The sequence below is a fragment of the Gavia stellata genome, chromosome 4, assembly GCF_030936135.1.
Source record: "Gavia stellata isolate bGavSte3 chromosome 4, bGavSte3.hap2, whole genome shotgun sequence".
NCBI lineage: Eukaryota > Metazoa > Chordata > Aves > Gaviiformes > Gaviidae > Gavia > Gavia stellata.
In genome coordinates this window covers 5335689-5359772 of record NC_082597.1, presented here as the reverse complement: position 1 = coordinate 5359772, position 24084 = coordinate 5335689, and the positions used below count along the sequence as shown (strand labels likewise).

At 41.2% G+C, this 24084-nt stretch overlaps 1 protein-coding gene across 1 annotated transcript in view; it reads right to left on the bottom strand.

Annotated features, from left to right (window-relative positions):
• TAF3 (TATA-box binding protein associated factor 3) overlaps positions 1 to 24084 on the bottom strand; it is a 116591-nt gene that overhangs the window by 13527 nt on the left and 78980 nt on the right. The window contains exons 3-4 of the mRNA XM_059816451.1: positions 12762 to 14578; positions 7919 to 8001 (exon numbers count right to left, since the gene is read on the bottom strand). Of these exons, the coding sequence (XP_059672434.1) occupies positions 7919 to 8001; positions 12762 to 14578 (1900 nt within the window). The remainder of the gene's footprint in view (positions 1 to 7918; positions 8002 to 12761; positions 14579 to 24084) is intronic.

The following is a 24084-nucleotide window of genomic DNA, read 5'->3' as shown; positions in this document are numbered from 1 at the left end:
ACGGCCCTCTTGTCTACATCCAGCTCCCAGGAACTATAGAGTGAATAAAAAGAAGCACGTCTGTCAAAGACAAGAACAAATCAGTACCCTTCTCCTGCGGTCATCTTCTACGGAGGCAAAGTCTATTTTTTAAACAGAAACCCATCTGCCTTTCTAATCTTTCACACACATATTTGATCGGTTTCTGTTGTGCTTTATAAGGGCAGCTGCTCATGCCCATTTACACAAGCAATTCGCTTATGTGTCTAAACCTGCCTGAAGTTTTTTTTTTTTTTTTATAATTGCGGTATACAGTATACAATTTTTTTACTCTTGAGCAAGAAGCAGTGAAATCAAAGAATCTCACAGTATGTTGTTTTGTTTTCTAATGACTCAAGCCTTTTTATGGATTCGCTTTTGGAGTCATCACCCAGTGTGGTCAGCAGCAAAATGAAAATAATTTGCCACAGCCTACCACCTACCATAAACAGGATGAATAATTAGTTGGGGTGGCTTCAGTAATTACAAAAAAAAAAAAAAAAAGACGACAAAAGCTAAGGACTACAGCTGAAGTTGGAAATAACTCACAGTCAAGGAAGAAAAAACTCTTCGAAATCACCTCTAGAAATACAAACAAAAACGATCATTTACTTGTTTTGGTAAAAGGGATATGGTATTCTTCAGTTTTGTTTTTTTTTCATGTAAAGACTCCAATCCTGCAGCAAGGGAGAGGCTGAGGAACCTCCACCAAAGTGAACGAGACTTCTGGATGGATACAAGACCACACATGGGGATTTTACTGCAGGATCGGGGCCAATATGTTACACTCAAAAAGAACGATCGGGAAAGGGATATGAATCATACCCGAGACAATATCTTCATTAAAATACATCCAGCATTGAAAAAGGCATTGAAAATCAGTCCTCCAGCTCTTATAATTTAAAAGACTACAGAACAGAAAAATGCGGGTATGTATATACGCACACGAACACACACGCACAAAGATTCATGAAAGCTGTAAAGGTCACTGGAATTCCTTAAGCACACTTCTGCAGCCTTGGAGAGGAGCAAGATAATTTTCCATCACTCTGCCTCCTCACTTAGGTGGTCTATTGATCATATCAAAAATGATTTCACCATTACACGCTCTTTTCCGTCTTACAGCAAAAGTTGGGTTGACACCCAGAGCGTTAATTCTGTTAACGCACGGTTAACGCCGTCTTTCTCTACTAAGTGCTACACTGTAAAATAATTGGGATACCCATTAGTACTGCAATAAACACAGACTTTCGCTGCCCAGACTCTATTGTTTAATTTTCCCAAACAGTGGTTTACCCTTCTACATTTTTCTCCCTGAAGTATCACTTTTTCCCTCCTATTTAATTCCACAATAAGTTCTCCTCCAGAGCTTTCTGTTGAATAAGCAACGTCTCGCAGGGTAACCAACACCGCCCACAGCTGTGTCCCACAATAGCCCCATGCTGCTTGCATTACGTCTTTCGGAGGATTTGGTCACGGTGCCTTAACTGCTCCAAACACTGCTCTTATTCATGAAAACGTGCGGAAGGAGGGGCTTCCAGCAGGATTCCTTTACCTGTTTCCCCACCACAAAACAGTGAAATAAATGGAATGGGTCACGAGCTACTTGGCCGGTAATGCAAACCTACGGCTTGACAAGTCAATAAAAAGCCAATCCTTTCCTCCCCAGCCACACGTAGGGAGCTAGAGGCAAACAATTTGGATATGCCTACACAGGGAGGTTAATGAACCCCATTATTCAGCTATTGTGGGCAAACACTATGAAGACAGTAATCTAAATTATCAAAGTCTGAGTAGCTCTCCACTAAATAGCACCCAAAGTTCAAAAGTTTCTTCACACGGTCTGATTTATCCATACGAGAACAATCCCTTTAAAAATTAAAGCTCCTTGAATATCCACCAAAGATCATACTGTAAAAGTAAGATGCATTCTTGGAAACTACACAGGGCAGAATTCTAGTTTAATTGAAGGTAATAGCAAAGTCCTGTCTTAGATATCTAGCTTTTTTTTCCCAACTCCCAGGGAGTTTGAGCAGTTTTCAAAAAATACATAGTAATGTCACAGCACCAACTACAGATCCCCAGTGAGCTTAGGGGAACACCAACACAGTTCTTGCCTAATTTCTTGTCTTCAATCAGATCAATAAAAAGCGTATCAATGGATTTGCTAATACGTTCTTCTTCTTCTCCCTTGGTGCCATTACCTTTTTAAAGTCTGATTGTGTATGTGTGTGTGTGTAGTTTTCCCAAGCAAATTCAATCTCTGGAGAGTCTGCAGCTCAACTCTTACGTAAATTAAGCTCTTTGCAGATAGAAGATCCATCATTTAGGCATCTGTTTTTGGAGAACATTACCCTGTAATAAACTCTGCGGTACTCTGCATGCTGCGGGTTAGATAATAAAGTTTTACAGAATTTCAAAAGGTATGACTAAAGAACTGTTTTACTGCAATCCTGTTGCCCAACTGCAGTTGCACTTAAAATAATGAATTCTTGAGCAAGTAGCAGTGATGACCCAAACCATGTAAATTTAGGAAAAACAAACTCTTCCAACAGTCCAGCTGTGTTTCAGGTAGGGTTATAGCTTCAATGAGGAGATTTTCTCAAGCTACCTTTCCTTTCAGACTTCTACTTTTTCAGACACGTGCTATTTTGCCAGCCTATAAAAATGCATGCTCTGAGCACCTTACTACGGTAGAAGTTCTTAGATGGACAATCACAGAAACTTGGTGTAATAGAACAGAAAGCAACAGGACAGTTTCCCCTGTCCCCTTAGTCCCAAAAGTAGGCTTCTGGGTCACCAATATTACACAGAGAGGTCACAGCCACTGGTCACAAAATAATATGGTCTATATATATGCCACTTGGCCTTGAGATTCCCTACAAAGCGTGTCAGCTAGCTATGCTGGTGGCTTTTGTCATGGGGATATCATGCAGTCGAGTGAGCCTCCAAACGAACATAAGTTAGGCTTTGGACTGATAATATCCCTACCAAGCGATAAAAAGCTTTAGTGGAGTCAATTAAATATCTGGATAACAAAACTACTTCTATCCCTTAATCCTTTTAGGATTTTATTTTACAATCCACAGGTTATTTAATATACATTTTTTATAGACACATATCTGAGCATGTGTGCCATTTTGGGGGGAGAAAGTTACATATCTACTCACTTTAAAAATACGTAAGACAAGGGGCAACTTCATTAGAGTGGCAGGTCACGTTTACAAGTTAAACACTGTTAAAATACCTGTCTTTCCCCCTCTCATGTCTGGTTTCCAGCTTCCCTGCTGAAGGCAGAGCTATGGTACAATGCAGTACAAGTCTGGAGCAAAAGCCTGACATTTTAAGTTAAATTTGGAGACCTGATTTCACAAAAAATTCTATATCCTGCTTCTAAGTCACAGGAGCACTGAAACAGCAACCAGTGAATGGTACTCTGCTTTGTGGTCTGGCATTAGTGTCAGAAGCCATGTCGTTTTTCTTAAAAACTGTATTTAAATGTAGAATAAATTTATCTGAAGTATCAAAAATTACAGCACATAGTTTTGCTGAAGTTTATGTCAACTGTAGTAGTAGCTGGAATGTCTCATCAACAGATATGCTTTAAAAAAACCTTATGTGTAGGAAAAATTATTGTGCTTAGCAAAAATAACTAGACAAAAAGAAACCATGATGCAATCGAATAAAAGTATTAAAATCTGCTCATCATTTGCAGTTGATTTAAAATGTAGAAGTCTATACTAGCTATGTTTTTTTGTTTTTTTAAAAAAAGATAGCATCTCTAGTTCCTTCCTATTGCTAACTAACTCAGTTAGCAATCTACCTTGATAACACTGGAGTGGAAAAAAAAAACCCCAGTGAAAAACCCTTCCAACATATCATTCAAATCATATCTAAAAAGGTGGTCATAAATATTTTAGAGCACAAGCAAACTAATAAGAGCTAGGCCCATTAAGGATAAGATCTTTTACAACAAATTAAATAAAACAATTTATTGAAGCCTGGACTTGAGATAAACTAGATTTACTAGCTGACCTTTTATTCATTTAAAGAACAAAATTAGCTCTAATTGCATTAGAATGGAATCCAGTAAATTTCTTCTAATGTGGCATCCATGCAAGTATTGCTGTAATTGTTTACAACTAAGATGGAAATGGTTTGATTATAATCTACTTTCTTCTTGTTTTACTGTGCAGTTAAAACACTTGCAAAAAACCCTAAAGTAGAACAGTTTTTCCAATATTGGCTTCTCCATCCTTCAGCAACGGTACATTTTCATGTCTATTAACCAAACGTTATTAATAGCCATCTCTTTTGAACTGATGTGTGTTGTAAGAATATTTGGACACCAGACAAGCTCGAATGCAGAGATCACTTTGAATCCAGGAGCAATACATACTCGTATTCACAGAAACAAGAACGAAGGAGACTTCTCTGCCACTACCATCACCGCTTGCTATGTTGGTCCAAGCAGAGGAGCCAAGAAGCAAAATGATAGAGAGTAAACTGTTTGCTACACCTCACCGCTGCTGCATTATTTGAGTAAACTTGTGTTACCGCCCTTGTGCTGTGTTTATGGTGTGATGCGAATCTCCATTTCAAGCACCATCAATCTGACACTTTTTCTTCAGAGACCTGAAAGACACTGTGGCCTCACCAAGATCTGTAAGTACTTCCATTAAAGACAATGTTTTATATGATGTTACCCCAAAACAAACCAACCTCCAGTTGAACAGGTACTTAAGTACCTCCAAATGCCTCCAAACAGCTCTTCTTTCTAACAGTGAAAATCGATGTAACTCATTAGTCCATCTAGTTTTTAGTCATTAAATTCTATGAATCCCCAAAAACTTTTCTCATACCTTTCCATGGTGATTGGCAGTATTCTCAAAAAATCCGGTGCTAGTGAACTGCAGAGACATGATAACTGAAACACAATGTTTCCATATGATAATTACCAGATATTCAGAACTTCATTACCAACACAGATGAAACAAAAGTTTAACTTTCCCTTAACATAATACGTCACAAAAGCTTTTGTTTTCTGCCTGTTAAGAGCTACTTAGAAGGTTGATCACAGAATCATTATGATTGGAAAAGACCTGTAAGATCATCAAGTCCAACCATCAACTAACACACACCACCATGGCCACTAAACCATGTCCCACAATGCCACGTCCACACATTCCTTGAACACCTCCAGGGAGGGTGACTCTACCACCTCCCTGGGCAGCCTCTTCCAATGCTTCACCACTCTCTCTGTAAAGACATTTTTCCTAATATCCAGCCTGAACCTCCCCTGGCGCAACTTGAGGCTATTTCCTCTTATCCTGTCACTTGTCACTTGGGAGAAGAGACCAACACCCACCTCTCTGCAAACCCCTTTCAGGTAATTGTAGAGAGTGATAAGGTCTCCCCTCAGCCTCCTCTTCTCCAGACTGAACAACCCCAGTTCCCTCAGCCACTCCTCGTAAGACTTTATGATCCAACTATGGGCTTTTCAACTAGTACCTTTAAATAGAGGTCGCAGAGATTTCTGGTATTACTTCAGACGTCCAAGCCACACGCAGAGCTTTGCCTCTAAGCCACACCAGTCCTTTTCGTAATGATCACAACACATGAAAATTAAAATATGCTCTGAGTTCAGGCTGAATATTAATAGTTGAGGATGAAAGCAGAAGTATTATTTAGAGTAGGACAGCTCCACTGCAAGCCCTGCCGCCTTGGACACCAGATTGACACGCAACACAAAACAGTTCCCAGAGTCGCGTGGCGTATCCTGTATTTACTTGTGTAACAGCAAATTTCTTCCTGGATTTTGCCTCAGAAAACTATGACAAATCCTAAAAGCTATTACAAAGCTCCGTAAGTTCTTGTTTGCCATTAGTCAGAAGGTGCAACTGGGTGATACAGTCATTACAATGGGACAACTTTAGGGTGCCAGTATGGTGGGAAGTGAGGAGATAACGTAAAAAAGGCAAACCAGTAAGCAAATAGAGATGGAATACTAATGACTCAAACTTCGTTTGGTTACGCAGCCTAAAGCAATCTCAAGGACGAGTGTCAGGTGGAGAAGATGAAGCTCCCCTCCTAGGCCCAGTACAGATGCTGCAGAGAGCTGCAGCACAACTACTTTTTAGCAGTTGCTACCAGCTGCCTCCAGGACTCCCCCGCCCATGAAGATCTCAGCCTTGGTGTTTAATTCTCCCCTAATTTAACTAGAAACTTTGAGCTAAGTCAGCTTTGTGTATCTCCCATCCTGGAGGTCGGGGTTTAAATTCTAGGCTCTGCCATGCTAAGGATCACAACACCCGAGGTCTTCAGTTGGAGGTCAAGGTGCCACGATAGATGCACAAAGGAAAATGGAATAGAAGTGAGTTTCCCAAAAGGTGATAAACCAAGATGTCAGTATCTGTGACCCACTACGGGCTGGCAGGGCTGATGATGATGCACCCATATTGATTTGTAGCAAGCAGACGGAGTCTGAAGTCGCTTCTCAAAATGTGTGTGGGTATGAGAAAGACAGGTGAGATAAGATGGGAAGCAAAGTCAACTCTTTGGTGCTAAAATATGGCTTCAGAACTTTAATTTAGAAGTTCTGCCTTGAAAATATGACTTAATTTTCCCCATATAAACACCTGTACAGTCCTTGAAAAAGAGGAGTTCAAAAATATCCATAGCTCCTCAAGGGGGAAAATGGATTTGTGGGCTTTAAAGGGACAGTCTGTCCAGGCATGCACATTCAACCCATGCACAGCAGGACAGACAACCGTTCTGAGAAAGCTGGAGCTTTTGTACAGCAGTCTGAGCACAGAAATTTTAGATCGCTCTCAAATATTGTGAAAGGAAGAAAGCAGAAATGGTTGAAGAGCAGGAAAAAGCCCTGATATTTGGGGTGGAGGGGTCCCATAGAAACCAAGAAATGACTGAAATCCCACAGCAACTTCAAACCAGTAAAGCTCACAGTTACCTACTGAGGAGGAGTAGGACAGCACAGAAAAACAGAGTAACTATCAAAGATGCCATTTAACTTATAAAGCAGAAAAATTAGGAGATTTAGTTCAGAATTGCTATGAAAGAGAAACAACTATATTAGCGATATTTAATGTGATGAATGGAAAGGAAAAATCTGTTTGGTGCTCATGTTTACCATCAGACATGAAAGTATGGCCTGAGCCATTAAAAACATGAAAAACCTCATTAAAAGAAACCCTTCACATACAACATAGGACGAGCCTAAAAAGCCCAGTGACGCATGGTTTCCCCAGCCTCTCCAGCCACCTGCTTATGCTGTATGATCTCAGGATAGGGATCATCCTATTTACGCTCATACAGTACAAAGTAACTATTATTTGTACAACAGCACCCAATAATTAGGGAGCTAATGAACCAACACTTGAAATGCTTTAGGTACACTCATGAATAATCATCAACAGTTATAATAAAACAGATGCGTATAAAGGAATTTCAACTGTTATGTTTTAAAGCATAAAACAACTGTTAGCTGAAAAGCATTATGAAATTTAGCTGTAGGTTACACTAAGGATAACCATCCATTACGGAAACCTCGCTAAATGTCACTGGAGGCACCATACGAGTCTAAATGGAGCCTTGTAATCCATGCCCTAGAAAGGCATGGAGTGGGAAACACAGTAGGATGGATGGAAGATGGTAAGTCCCACTTGGAGAGTAGAAGAAAAAGGGCAAAATGTCCAAAAAGTTTCTGCTGGTAAGTGTTCTGCTTGATTTTTCATTAGAACGCTCAAAAGATGTCATAGCTTTATGAATACCATTTGCCACTAATTTTAAGTGTTTGCCACTGAAAATAAGAACTACCACAAGCGACAGAGGAAGACCTGTGGTAAGCATACACCTTTCAGGTGGATTTATTCGTACTTACATCTTGTCTTGGCCTGCACCCACTCTTAACGTCAGCCGAGGAATAACCGGTGATGGAGCCGGAACAACTGGTTCCACCTTTATCTGTACAAGGGAATGCAATCATCAATCAAAGACTGTAAGCAGACTCCCAAAATATATTAATTACATGAAAGCACTGATGGAGTTAACCAAATAGAATATATCGGCTTAATGAGACAGACCTATGACAGACTGATCACTGCTCTCTCACGCTTCATGCTGTAGCATGGACGGTCAGAGTTTGTTGGGAGCTCCCAGCCATAGCTAATCACAAATATGAATTCTAGACTAAAAAGTCAACTTGAAATTTCATTGCATTTGTACCTGCTCATACACTTTATTAACAAATCTTCCTGATTTAGTATTTTTCTAGAGACACAAAAAAACCCAATATGTTTCTGAACAATGACATGAAATGCTTCGACCTTAGTATTCAAACTTGATAGGTGCCCACTGGTGTTTCCACTTTTTTCTGAGATTTAAATTCAATTATTTCCCAGGTTCATCACATAAATGTACTGTGACCCTCCTGAATCAAAATTAGACACAGAGGAAGCAAATAAACACCAAGCACCAACACTGAATACTTTATGAAAGTGCTTATCCACATAGGTATAACAGAACCACTGCTTTTTAATGCAATTAGGCTGAGGTTTCTAATGGCTATTTTTCAAATGGCCTGGTTTCCAGCCTCAGTATCTGGTGGAGTTTATGTCCTTAAACTCTTTAAACCAGTATCTGCCAAAATTTTGAGCATGTGTGTCATCGTATTTAATAAAATAACCACTTAGCTGAATCTGGTCTAGGAACTTAAAGAGACAAAAGTAGTATACATACACTAAATGGAAACCCCAGCAACTCTCAGTGGGAGAAATCTGTTTTAAAAAGCTTTCATAAAGAAAAGGAGGGCAAACAATCAAGTCAAAGCACAGAAAGCAGTGCAGGAGAGAGCAGGCCAGACTGGGAGGACTCGGTTAGGACGTACATTGAGGAACGGTAATGACAAAGTCCCATGCCACGCACCTTGCCCAAAGAATCGGAGCTGCTCCTTAGGAGATGTCTACTCCAGAGAGAGCAAAGGGCTGCAGCCTGAGTAGTATTTCTGTTTTGACACAGTTAACCATGCTTTTCAATAAAGCTCTCCATGGATGTGTATTAGCCTACTTCACAGGCCTCCCTCTACGCTTTTGTTTACATAGCACAATTTTTTGCTATGTCATTCCGTTGGAGTGTTGCAAGAGGTTTTTTCCTCTGGAGCTCCTAATGCCTGCCACAATTTCACTGCCACTTGCCATAGGTAAGTCTCTTAACCGCTTTCCCGGCACCTTAACCTGAGGCATCGTCCACTGGATAGAGACACAGTACAGGAGGCTCAGGCACATGCCTTAAATTACCTTACCTCTTTTCCTGCAGGTTTTTCCTCCTTCTGTAGTGCCTATTTCAAATACAAAACTTCCTAGGACAAGCACTGCTACTCAGCTTCCAGCACACAGCACAGAAAGATACTCATGTCATCCATTCTTTGTATTAAGGTCTTTTGTATTATTGTTTGCATACCACCAAGATGTTCTAAACAATGGTGGTGTGGGCTCATGTGGCCGAAGAAAAGCACATAAACCACGTCTTTATGCTCAGATACCAACATCGCAGTCTGCTGTGAGAGGAAAACCGGGCTCCACGACAATCCTACATCTTATCCTTTGATACAAGAGGAGAGGAAACATCTCTCTACAACATGGGTTTGTGTGTAGGGTTTGCATGACTGGAACAGAGGGAAAATTAAGGAGCATTCACAGTTATATCCTGGATATCCTGGGTTTCCTCTACATCGACAATAGGATTTTGATTCACGAATAAGGGCAGGTTACTTTGGGGCATCTCCAGCAAGCCCTGCCCCGATGCAAGGATGGCTCTATTTCTCATGAAGCAGTGCCTCAACGACTTTAGTTTACAGCTGAGTGTATTACGGTTAGCTGAAACTGGGTCAGCAGCTGCTTCGTGAGCTGCTCAGTCACTCCTACAGCACGCCCGGTAATCTCCGTCATGGAAGTGGGGTGTAACTGCTTCAACTCTCTGCTTTTAATTCGGTGCTGCATGCAAGGCAGCAGCCCAACACTTACTGCGGAGCACAGAGCTGCAGGCAAGCCCTACGCAAAAGCTCCTCTTCCTCGGTCCCACCACCGAACCCTTCCAGCACGCAGCCCGCAGCTTCTGCTTTCTGCCATTTACGCAGAGTGTTGGTTGCTGTTCTATGTCTTCTAGCAGCTCGGGGCAAAATTACAGGGAAAACTTGATAAAAAGCTTCAATTCCCCAACAGGATGGGATGCACACTTAGGTAGTAACTACAACAATACTCAAAAATGGAAATATTACTGTTGAGTCACTCTTTTGTTTAAGTATAGCAATAATAGAAATATCCCATATTTCCTACTGGCCATCGAGAGCTGAAACCGCAGTTAGCCCAGGAACTCATCTTTCAGGTCGCACCTACGCCTCGGAAGCGGACGCGCCGTGGAAGGTTAAGCGTCCGAGCAGTAACTTGATCATTTGCTCTTACACCGCAACTGCTGGCTAAATAAGTCATTGTGTGATCTAAAAGCTAAATTAAGGAAACATGTACTTTTAGGGGTTAAAATGAAAGAGCAGCATTCTGGAGTAATACTGGGAATTGGGGCCAGCAGAAGAGCATTTACAGTGGATTACTAAGCTTCCCAAATCACCAAAGAGGTAAAGTCCAGCAATATAAGACTCCTTTGTAGCTAACTAAAAATACATTGTCAGTGGATTTGTCCAGTTTTATGTATAAGCAATACTTCTTTCACCTGAACTAATACTAGTAGTCATATAAGCCCCTTATTGCCATGTGCTGCATTTTTTTTGCTAATCTTCAAGGATTTAGCTTCTTTGCCATATACCTCAGGGCACCAACTGATAAAGCTCTAACTCTCCATTTTTCCAGGACACCAGCAGTGCGGCCTTGCAAAAAATGAAAATCGCTCAAGAGATTTAAAGGGGAAATTTATTTTTAAAATCCTGACTTGCAGCAAAGAGGTGGATTTAAAAAAAGCTTATCTATCAAGAATCAGTTTAAATTTTAATTCTATCTGGGGACTCTTTCATGCATTCTAGCTTTAAAGTTTATCTTTTGACAGGGACTTTTTGCCAACGTAATGGGCAGCTTTGTCAATTTAATTTGTCCAAGTTTTTATTACTGTTGAACTCCTTTTCCTATATATATATATGTCCAGCCTATACCGAAGCTTTACCAGCTTGTATTTGTTTGTGTATCTGTTCTATTGCTCTAAAGCAAACTACGTACAGAGATTTGCAGAAGAAATGCATAATCAAATGTAGGAAAAACAAGCAACTCATTGTCTCTAGTCTATAGACACATGTATTTAACTTAAAAAGAAATCTCTGCAGAAATTCTCAGTGAAATACTGACAAAACATCTCAGGCATGAAGGGCAGACAAACAAAATGGGGAATCCATGAAAATGTTGCTGCAGTCTAAAACTGGACAATAAATTAACATGGAGAACTGGAGCACCACCCTGTCGATCACCGACTCATCCACAGCAGACAAATGTTAGTTCTCCAGATCACCCGGATTCTGCACGGAAAACCCATTTGTCAACTTAAAAAATATGTCAAGTTTTGAAATCAGCAGTTTGTTTCAAGTCTGGCAGGTAGCACAACCGGGTACAGTGGCAAAAACGGAAAGTGAGGAAAGTCCCAAATTTGAGCTTGTACGAACTGAGTATTACATGCAAAGCAGGATGTAAAGAGCATCTTGGTCAAACCAGAATTTACACAGTGCTTCCTAATGCTAAGGACAGAGATTTAGGAAATCCTGTATCCAAGGTTATCACATATGAAGACAATCTCTTTCTTTTCTTTTCTTCTTTTTTTTTTAATATTAACAATTTAATGCGTATTACAAGGTGAAGTGACAAAAAATTAAGAGCAGACCCTGAATCAGGGGAGCCATTTCTAATGGGATTTCAAATCTGATAACATGCAAATATGCTGGTTTCATTTCTTAAATATTAAATATATTCTCAAGATTAGGTGATATTGGAAAGAAGAAATCATCTTTGCCTGATGAAAATCAGTAAGAGTTACAGGAGAGGAAGGGAGCTCAACCTACTTGAAAACTAGCTCTCTCTCTCAAGCTTAAGACTCAAAACGAAAGGTGACATTTGAACATTTAGACCACCATTTGAAAACAATTTTCTTACTTCAAACAAATTGGAGCAACAAGGGGGCGGTCTTGCTAAGAGAGGATTCAGCAGCTCTTCTGAACATCCGAGATAACTGGTGGACTTGTTTATTTGAAGGCAATCTGCTCCTCATTTCTGTCCACCTGGTAATTTACGGGCTTCTACAAGCTTTGAAACAGTAGACTTTTAGAAATTAAATTTAAAGTTTATATGGAAGGTATATGGTTGCTGGCCCTACTAGGGGAAATCTACAGAACAAAATTTGTGCATTGCAACACTACATACATATGTTGTGTGTGTGCTGTTGTTGAGTCTCAGCCCCAGCTTTTCACAGTGAAAAGTAAGTTGAAGAAAACCAGAAAGACAATCTCACATTTCAAATTCACAGAATTGAACTTCCATTGGTTTGTCTCCCAAAGAGGTGGGACAACCCCTGAAATTCTTGGGGAACACCTTCCTTGGAGCTGTTATTTTTAAAAAATACCAAACCTATAATCACACATCTCCTCAAAGCTCTTAAACAATGCTCAGCAGCAAATACAGGAATCCATGCGCATTTTTCAAGCAAGTATGCCATCTCAACTCATCTAAAGAGCTTACCTTTTCATGTTTGTGTTTCTCTTTTTCTTTCTCTTTCTTTTCTCTTTCTTTCCTCTCCTTTTCCTTCTCCTTCTTTTCCTTTTCTTTGTCCTTCTCCCTTTCTTTCTTTTTCTTCTTCTCTTTTTTGTCTTTCTTCTTCTCTTTTGGTTTCTCTTTGTCCTCAAACAGTTTTTCAGGAAGCATTGGAGACAAGGAAGGTAACATGCTGGGAAGCCTCATGGCAGTTGGTGTGCTGAACAAGGGCAAAGACATTTCTTTGGGAGGTAACACAAGAGGTGCTGATGGAGCCTTTATCTTATCTTCCTTACCCTTATCTTTAAGCTTCTCTTTGTCTTTCTTATCCTTGTCTTTTTTGCCTTTCTCTTTCTCTTTCTTTTTGTCTTTATGTTTTTCTCTCTCTTTTTTGGTATTGCCATCTTTCAACTTTACTTTTGTGTCAGCATCCTCAAAGTCCTTTAGTTTGAATTTATAGGGATCAAGATCGTCATCTTTGAGTAGTTCCTTCCACTGAAACTTTGCTTCCTTGTTTCCTTCCTTGTCTTTATCCTTCTCCTTGTTCTTTTCCTTCTCCTTATTTTTCTCCTTGCTTTTCTCCTTATCTTTTTCCTTTTGTTTTTCTTTCTTCTTCATTTTTGTCTTCAGCTCTTTTTTCAATTTCTTTTTCACTTCTACTGATGAAGCCAACTTGGTTTTCTCCTCATAGACTTTGAGAAGAGGTTCTGGAGTTGGTGGTGAAGCAGAAGGAGAGGAGAAATAAGTGAAGTTGGTAGGTGGATTAGAAGGTGTCCCCATGTTTGCTTTTCGAATGACCTCATCTATTGAGTCATCCATTGTCCATGAAATGTCTGAACTTGAAGTCCCACCTGAGGGAGGTACTGGAGTCGCTCCTGCCTTATTTGCATTATTGGCAGAAACAGAAGGTTTAGGAGTTGTAGTCTCTGAAATAGAAAGTCTTTTAGGACTGGTAAAAATTTCCCCTTCTGATTCGGAACCAGAGGAAAACTCAAAGGGATCCGGTTCTCGTTCTGCACATGCACGAGCAATCACAGCATCGATTGAATCATCAATGGTCTTGTCCATTACTGGTACTTTCTTAGTCTGGTTTTCAACATTTGGCTTGGTGGCAGGCTCAGGTGGTGTCTGTCCTTGTTTTACTTGAATGTTTTCCTTTCCTATCTTGTCACTTAATGCAGCCAGAGGGGTTCTACTTGGTGTTTCAGGCTTGACAGGTGGCTGGGGAACATGAGCAGGAACCTTTGGACTTTTAGGACTTTTTGGGCTCTTGGCGCGACCTGGTGACTTTTTTTCTTTGGATCCAGTTTTTGGTGAACGTATGGGACTTCCAGTAACCACTGGCGAGGGCGTAGTTTTAGGTGACTTTGTCTTCTGTCCTGGAGAACTTGTTTTGGACTTTGTTTTGGGTACGAACGGCTTTGCCTCTAAAGTTTTGGGGGTTGGCACTTGCGATTTTGCAATGGGAGCCAACATTGGTGGTTCTGGTGAAGGAGGGGCTAAGTCTGTACTGTCCTGAACATGAACTGGAGAAAGCATTGGTGGTACTTTTTGAGTATTTATTGAGCTAAGAGGCTCACGTGGCTCCAAAGCTCCGTCCAAGCTGTCCCCTTTGGAAACAGATAGTTTTGGCCGTTTCACAGGCGGAAATTCCTCAGCATCAGGACTTTCTAACGGTCTCTTGCTCAAGTAGTTCTCATCATTAATTGCCTCATCCTCTTCCATATCTCCCTCTTCTTCCAGTGGCACCTGCATGGCCTCTGCAGATGTACCTCCATCGGTAGGCACCTGTTCCTCTTCCTCTTCTGTAACAAAGAACATTTTAAAAAAGCATTAGGATAATTAAAAATGTGTTTTACAGAAACAAACAAGCATCAGAGCAAATGTTCACATGCATCTCAGCCCGTAAGAGATAACCGGCCACCTAACAGCTTCTTACTAGTCTACTTGGAACGAAAGCGTGGCATCTCCTCTGTCTCGCATCAGCCACCATCACAACTGGCAGGTGTCCTCATCGCAGTGGAACGTCAAACCCATGAGCAAAAGATATGAGGGTAGAGCTCACCAATGGTGGTAAACCTCGTGGAGCAGGTCCAAAGTGTCAGTTCTACCTAAAACCATCCTGATTATTTCTTACTGCAGTTGTTGGGATTACAGTAACATGAACCTGCTTCATTAATTTTAAATTAAGGGAGAGAGGTTGAAGCATTTTTTGCTGTAACAAAGTGGACTGCAAAGCATACATCAAAGTAAAAGTCCCTGGAATTAGCTGTCTTGCTTATATATCACACAATTTTGACTGCAGATTAACTACTAGGAAAATGTCTTCCTAAATCTGGTTTGTTCTTCCTGAAGCAGCACCATCTGAAGGTTAAAACAGAGGACTAAGCTCCATTCAACCTGTCAGGTTCTGTCTCTGACACCATCTTAAGAGCTTGCTGCACACGGACGTTATCTGTTACGATCACATGCGAACACCCCAGCATTGCCTGTGCGCGTGTTGGCTTGGATCAGGAGCACGCCTTTGAAATGCATCTTCCCATCATCCCCGCTTACTGTTGTTTTGTTTGCATCACGGAGCAATCCTGGAGTCCATACGCTGGCTTCCTGCTATAGTGAAACCAAAATGAAAGATGTGTTGCCAGAGGAATACACCTAACACGCTCCAGCTGCAACTGGGTGTTCGGGCTGTGAGACCAAAAAACCAGCTTTTGAAAATAAAATAAAGCATAAAACTTGCACAGCGTGGACATCGGGCACCACCTGTTTCAAGCCAGCGTGGACATCACCTGTGTGATTGCTCTGTTTTTTTGTTTAATAGCAACTTTTTTCCCCTACATATATGACCATCTTCAGTCCTACACACGTGACGTTATGGCACAGAGAAAGGAGAAAATTCTCTTGAGATCTCCCAGCAAATCCATGGCAGGTTTGAGAAGAAGAGAACCTCTGAGCTCCCCAACCACAGGCAAGCACTTTATCCTCTTGGATACACTTCCTCACTTTCAAAATGGAATTATCCAAGCAGGAAAAAGGATACTTAGTCTGGAATAAGAATGTCCACACTGGCGTTAACCTGACACATTTATATTTGCTGTAATTATGTCATTATGCCTATGCCGGTGAACATTGCTGCTTAGACAACCTCAGTTCACTTTACCCCATGTCTCTGTTTACCCACCTGCAAAAACGCATGACATTTTGTCTAGCAGGGTTTCTGCGGAAAGATATCAAGTGCTCCAAGATTCTCACATGAAATACGTAGTAAAAACCATTTATTATGACAGCGGATAAACCCCAACTTCTTAATGAGCAGGTGGTTTTAAAGAAGCAAACACCGACAAACTTATAACATTACACTAACACAATTTAAGGCTTTGTAAGACAGCATCTTTCTGAAATATCTTTTTGAGGCATTTATTTTCAGGTTTTCTGTGCTGGTGTTTCTCTACTGTAATGTGTCAATGCTCTGATTTAGAGGAGTTGAGTCAAGAGCCCTGGGCTGCAGCACAAATCTTGCCAGCATCACAAATTAAGTAAAATGAGCTAGCAAGTCTGGCTTTTGCCAGGGCCCAGAGGATTTACAGCAGCCAGCCCAGAGAGGAGACTTTGCCTGAGGATAAAGTCTTAGCCTTCCGTGAAAAACAGAAATGTTAGGGAGTTAGGTTTTGCCTGGCTGGGCACTGACATTAAATTTTTTAAAGTGCAAAGTTAGAGTATAACTGAGAAATCACTGTGGACTGAGCCTGCACCTGCTACGGGGGAAAAAAAATCTGCTTCCAGATCATGGAAGTCATTTCAATCTCTCTTTAAGCTGTTGCAGAAATCAGCTGCCTTCATCTGCTCAAAACTGTTTTGGGGATGAAGAATTAGCAGTCATCAGATGTCATACAGCACCGGTTGCTACCGAGCAATCCCCTCCCAATCCCATCCAACCTAGATCACCACTGAGAGTTTGTTTTCATTTAAAATTTTAAAGAGCGATAAAATTTATAACAAACGCCGTATTTAAAATCAGGATTTAGAGACGTCTTCTGCCTCAGCTACAAGATGAAAAGTGTAGCCAAACTCAAACGTTAGGAAAGACAGGGTTTGATCATGCAGAGTTTAGAGACAGCAACATAAACAAACCATTGTAATGTAAAAAACACGGGGGTAAAAAGAGTTAATAAAGTGGAAGAGAAATCACTGCAACAAACAGTAAAAAAACCCCCATTCACTAGAAAAATCAGAACATTTATCTGCTAAAGATTTCTGTCCCGTGTCCGCTTCAACAGCCACTCTGTTTTACCGTGTCTCACAGAAGCGCACCGCAATATTTCATATTTTTGTAACTCCTTCTCATCCCAAGGTGCTTCTCATGTTTTACCTACTCAGGATTGCACAAAACCAGCAGCTGCTGGATCAAAGGTGAAAAAACAATTTCAGAGGAGGTTGGGGGAAAAGGGACCGGAGTTTTGTACAATAAAAAAAAAAGAGCAATGCCTATTTTTTTTTTTTAATAAGGCCAAGTAAAGTTTGCACCAGGCCCACGAAGTTTCTGTGATCTTGTGTGGCGATGCCAGGAAAGGGCAGAAAAGGTTAAAGTGCAGTTTGTAGAGGTGAGACTAGAAATCGGGGTGTCTTGGCTCCAGCTTTCATGCACATTCCTGCAAGCCACAAAGACAACTTAGTAAGGAAGCAGAAGCATTACCATCCCTTTTATATGGACTTGGATTCCCCAAAACATCTGGAAAAAATTGCCTGGGTCAGTCCTGAACAATCCAGGGACTAAGGAAGTTCACGAGCACTTAACTACTGACACACATTCACCACTTTTCAGACATGCTCAGATGACAATCTGGAATCCTATCGTGGTCAAATGAAACCCAAATTTCTCTTGGAACAAGGCCACGGTCTGAGCCTCAGCGAGGACTGGTTTTCTGCCAGGCAGCGGCTTTCAAACCTGAGCCACCACAGCTGTGGCCATGGCAGAAAACAATACAGCACTTTTTTTTTTTTTTTGGGGGGGGGTTAATTAGAGAAAGCGAAATCTCTGTCTTACGTTCAAGAGCTACAGGCTCTTTTTCCTCCAGAAGGATTCACACCGGACCAGGAACCAAATATGGGAAAACACCAGCTTTTAAGCGTAATCTGCTTGACTTGGCGATGAGCATTTAAAACCATGCAGCCGCTTTTTCACCTCTGTCCATCTCATTCGCCACCCGGCACTCCTCGACGTGCAATCCTTTGTGCACAGGATTGCTTTTTAACTCTCTTTACTGCCATCTCTCCCTATCTTCGGCCACCTTATTAATGATCTGACTCTTGAGTTAGCATCTATAGGTCAAATGGATATCACCTCGGCCATCTGCCCTAATAACTCTCTCCTGTAATGAAAGGAGACTAGAGCTGTTTGGGAGGTTTCTCAAGATAACAGATACATTTTTTTTTTTTTTTGGTTGTTGTTAGGGAAGTCAGTGCCAGATCAATATTAATGCTGACATTACTAAAGCTATACAGAGCAATTGTTTATTATGTCAGGCAGCCCCATGCGCAGAGCCCGGGTTCAGCCGACGCACAGGTTACAGGAGGGATGGGCTCGGCCGTCGCAGCGCAGCCCCAAAGGTGAACTTGTCCGACGCTGAAATAAAACAAGCTGACAGCTGTTAGCACGCTGCTTCTGAGAAAACGCTGTGTTAAGACAGCGTTTCATACTGGAGCGCATTAAGATGTGTAACGTCGCCTGCGTCTATGTAAGGAGGCAAGTTCTTCGCCTTCATCAAAGGATGACTTCGAAGTTACGGAAGGAAGGAATCCGCTCCTCTCTTGACACGGGTCTGCAGCGCGATCTCAGGCAGGTCACACTACGGACTGTTGTCTTCCCATCTGACAAGCGATGATAATTTCATCTCACAGAGGCACTGTAAAAGTTGAACTTGATAAATACGTAGCTTCTCGGGATCTCTTCAGAGAGCATTAGAATCCCAAATACAAGCCGTGGGGATCCGTCACCACTTCAAACGCTGGAAAATTTCTTAAGCTGAATAGTTCAGGCAAGAAACCAAAACTGCTGCACCTTTTTAACAAAAAACCACTAAAGCAGCACAAAATTTCTTTCTCTGTACATCATGATCCTGTAGCACAGCAGGGACTCCAAAACCAAAGGCTTATTGAATATATACCTTCTTAATTTGGCCACGGCTCGGTTTCAGGACAGCAATACTCAACACTTCAGTAATGAACTTCCAAGTTGACGATGATCAAGGGACTGTTTGTCCCTAAAACTGACACAGGGGTACAAAGTAACAGAAATTCTGTCTTTATTGCAGAAAAAGAAGTGCAATCACCCGTACCACGCTATCAGGCTCTCCTGGCTGCCTCATTAGAGGAGGCTGCACGCATTGCTCTTTCAACAACAGGTCAGATGAAAACGAAGGCAAGAAAAAATAGATGCAAACCTCTCCTGATTGAAGAGAAACGCACCTATATATAGACATTCTTCAAGCAAGAAACCTATGGCGCACGCACACACACACACACACATATACATATATATAAAAACATATAAAATTAAAATTGTCATCGTCTTGGTCATTACCAGATTTTTACTTGGTAGCTTCAGAGTTAGCAGCATAAGCACTTACTAGACGATGTCCTAAGGAACACGGCACAGATTGGGACAGACAAGATCTCTGCTCAGCTCTTGACCTTGCCAAAAACTGTCTGTTGGCTGGTATTTAATGTGAGCAAAGTTCCAGTCTCTCTTCTGGAAACTGGATTAATATTTTCCTATGTCACAGGGTGGTGGTAGGATAAAACCATCCAGCTAAGACCTGGAGATCTAAGAATAAACCAGTGTTTCTTAGGTACAAGATCACAGAATCACAAAATCATTAAGGTTGGAAAAGACCTGTGAGATCATCAAGTCCAACCATCAACCCAACACCACCATGCCCATTAAACCATGTCCCACAATGCCTCGTCCACACATTCCTTGAACACCTCCAGTGATGGGGACTCCACCACCTCCCTGGGCAGCCTGTTTCAGTGTCTCACCACTCTCTCTGTAAAGAACTTTTTCCTAATATCCAGCCTGAACCTCCCCTGGTGCAACTTGAGGCCATTTCCTCTTGTCCTGTCACTAGTCACTTGGGAGAAGAGACCAACACCCACCTCTCTGCAACCCCCTTTCAGGTAGTTGTAGAGAGCGATAAGGTCTCCCCTCAGCCTCCTCTTCTCCAGACTAAACAACCCCAGCTCCCTCAGCCGCTCCTCATCAGACTTGTGCTCCAGACCCCTCACCAGCTTCGTCGCCCTTCTCTGGACACGCTCCAGCACCTCCATGTCCTTCTTGTAAAGCGGGGCCCAAAACTGAACACAGCATTTGAGGTGCGGCCTCACCAGCGCCGAGTACAGGGGCACCATCACTTCCCTGATGAAGCAGAGTCACAGACATGCTGGCCTAAAGATGGACACCACTTGCTGAAGAAAGCATACCATGATGTTAGTAACAGCAGCCCCTTACCTCTGATGCAAAGGCTAACGTAGTAATTGCACAAAGCTCTGGCAGGTAACAGTTCCTGTGGAAGCCAACTCTTGTTATTGTAATAATGCAAGATTCTGGCATTTGGTATTTGGTATTAACTTTAGCATGCCAGATAAACAGTATCAGCTATCAGAACAAACCCACCAAGGATACGATTCTGAATGAGCAGATGTTTCCATGCAACTCATACACGTCTATTTTCAACAGTTAAATTTCTTCCACAACCGTTTTCTTTTTAAACAGAATTCGAACATTTTATTTTCCAACAGAATGCAAACTGGCCAAATAAAGATCTATCAGTAGATCACGCATTTCTTTCACGCACAGCTCAGCTCATATCAGGTCTCTGGGCTCCTTTGCACTGCATGGTACCAAGTACCTACGTACGGAAGTTGAAAGCGTCAGGGTTTTTAAGGAAAATTAGCACTTATGAAAGGAAATACCGTGGCAGTGCCTGCACTGAAATCTTCAACCCATCTTTCTTTCCAAGCATATGCTGAAGATTTTATACACAAGCCAGCTCAGCCTCTCAAATGCAAGAAAGGAAGTGATCATTTACAGCATATGAAAATTTTTAGTGGAAAAAAAACCCCCAAATTTTCCTGCAGACTTCCAAAATAATTTTCCTATTGTCTAGATAAAGCATGAGATTAAGCCAAAGATATCTTTTGGGAAATTTTAAGTCACTAAGTCAAGAGCTTAACATCCCTATCGTATCCTAATAAGTAGGGGCTTTTGACTTCTGTTGAAAGTGAAAAGATTTTTTCTTATGCCATGATAGGTTTTATCTCTTTAACTTGTAACAACAATGGCCTTTTCCCAAAACAAACAGAAAATGTGCTTGTAGTCCATAAAGGAAATTAATGGAAGAGCGACAAAATTCAATCCTGATATCCTGCAGGCCAATATCCTCATACCCTAATGCAAAATGAACACACTAAGATTCCTGCAATACATTTTGAGCTTAAAATGCCAGATTTTATATAGATATCTGTGTGTGTATATATATGTTTTATATATATTATTATATATATAATTTCTCTGCCATATGAACACAATTGATCACTGATGTGACTTGTTTACCAAACAGGCGATACACCAACAGATTTCTCTTTTACTGTATAAAGGAGATCAACCAACCCATTACCAAACCCTGACATTTTCCAATTGACACTTTCTATGGGAAGAGAGCTGGAAAGAGAGCACCTTCGAGGAGCTCATCTTCCACGTGTCTCAAATTTTTCCACTGACATTGCCAGTGAGTTTATTCCAGTGCCTTTTCGGTATGTTCTACCGAGAAACCACAAATACATTAAAAAAAAAAAAAAGAGCTTTCAAGCGTGGCTAGTGATTTTGCATACATAACTGAAACACTGTAAAGAGGATGTTAAAGGTGCCTGAAGTTAAGCATCCAGGCTCATTAATCACATTGGAAAAGTTTGGCCCAAATGGTTGGGTGGTGCCTTCAACAATTGGTATTACTCTGGACTGAGCCTGGAGGTGTTCAGCAAGGCTGACGGACTTGGTGTACACGTTTATCAGTCTCTCTGCAAGTAGTTCTTAACCTGTCCAAACAGCTACATGTGGTCAACAAAACCCCCCTCCATCCCTCATGAGAAAATACATCCATCCACCTTGAAATACAGATGATAGCAATAATCTGGTTCACGACTCACAAATTTCCAGACCAATTCGGTTACCTCTCCACCCTGTTGAACAACTGCTTCACACTCTTGATTAGGCATTTCTCGGTATGAAATCAACGGAGAGGAACTTTTGAATACCAGCATGAGAGTAAGATATTGATAGTTTGCCCAAAACAAATCACAGCTACTAAAGCTGCAGTTCTACATCACAGCCTTGCTTTAAAACGAAACAGTCCTACCCTTCCTTTTGTCCTGGTTCAAGCATTTGTGCAGAATGAGGAACTAATTGAGGCTAAAATAAGAAAGATTATGTGTTAGTCTGAACTCAAATCACCAGTCTGGTCTGTCATGATACTAGTTAAATAAGCCAGAGGGAAGTCCTGCACCTCCTTTCTTACATCATCGTCTTGCCCCTTCTCCATAATGAAGTGACTTAACAGGCTAACTCAGATGGAAATATATCTGGGGGTAGAAGAAAAAGAAGAAAAGAGAAAGTATTTTTCTGTCCAGTTGGCAAAGTAAAAAGCCCACCTCAGGATGACACAAGCGTAAGGGTGTGGGGAAAAAGAGGAGAGAGATACGGAGCATCATCACTCTTCGGGCATCAGATCTTGGCTTAGGGTATAATGTACAACTACTTTGGCTTCCAGTGCTGCTTTAGGATACTGGATGCAATGAGAATAACACTTTTAAATACTTACTAGTGGCGGTCCTTATTCAAATACTTTTTAGAATATGCAATGTTTATGAAGCCAAACTACCCAGGATTCTTAAAATGACACACCCAGCTTCCTGCTGAAGGCAGAAAAACACAGTTGGCAGATTGTTATCAGCTACACTCACAATCTCTCTCTGACCTGACAAAACATCAGTCCTGCATTTGCGCTGCATACAGCAAGCAAAAAAAAAAGTCTAAATACGAAGAGGGAGACTTTATTTTCACTTTGACGTTCTAGTAGGGGCTCAACAGTTTTTGTAGATCACACATACATACACAAATCAATGCATGTGCACAGCAATGCTATGCTAATGTGTCTGGAGCTGTTACGCAGATTTTGGATGGAGAGTAAAAACAACCACAGAAGCATCTTTAGGAAGTGATGGAGCGAGAAGACGTGTGAGGATCAGCCAGCTCCCTATGAGCAGGGCAGCCTTGGTTCAGTCGCTTTGGTGTTGCTCTGAATTACCTGTGATTGAGTGTCTCCCCTGAAATCTGCAGAATGGAGCGTGACGTGAAAACCACTGCCATTCGATCAAAACATACAGCCGGAGACAGAAAAATTCTATAACAAAATTTGGATTAATCTGCATGCTTTTTATTTTACTTTTTACTCCCTCTGGGGTGTACGACCCTTAACAGAACTGGGAACTCGCCCTGAAGTACATGTGCAGGCATAGAGGTTTCCTCTTCAAAGGAACATTTTGACTTCTAAAAAATGAAATTATTAGCAAAGACAAGGTAATTAGGCAATGACAATTCATAGAGTACAACCTATCAATAACAGAGTACATTAGCAAGACTGACAGAGGTGTGAAGGCAATACGTTATAAATGGCTCTATACTGACCTGTAAAAATGCAGCGTTTCCCTAACATTCGGCACAATAAAAAACTAAAATGCTATATAAGCAAGCCAACCTGAAATGACACCTAGTATTATAAATGGCCTAATCTATATGTTAATACTGTTGTATCACATAACTGCAGCAAGACTAAGATAACAATATGACTTTGGGGTTTCTATGGCTACATCCTGGGCTAACGTGCCTGAAAGGGCTTGCTGCTGACACCACACAAGCTTTCTGAGTGCTTCTCTTTGGTTATTTATGATATGATTTATGATAACGACAACATCTCCTATTTTCTCCTCTCGTCAGATACAATAAATTGCCATCGTTAATCACCGTTCTTGCTTCAGCTATGATTACAATAGTATAATAGGGCCTAGCTATGGTAATACTGTGTATTAAGGTGTTTTTCCCCCCCTTTAAAGAAATATGCACAAGTAGATCTTTGTAGCCGATGTCAGTACCTGTAGTATTTTAATAATCTTCCTGGGAGTATTTCTGAATGAGAATTTCTGTTACAACTACGATTCGGCATCACTCCTCTTGCAAGGATCGAATTTATGATCTAAA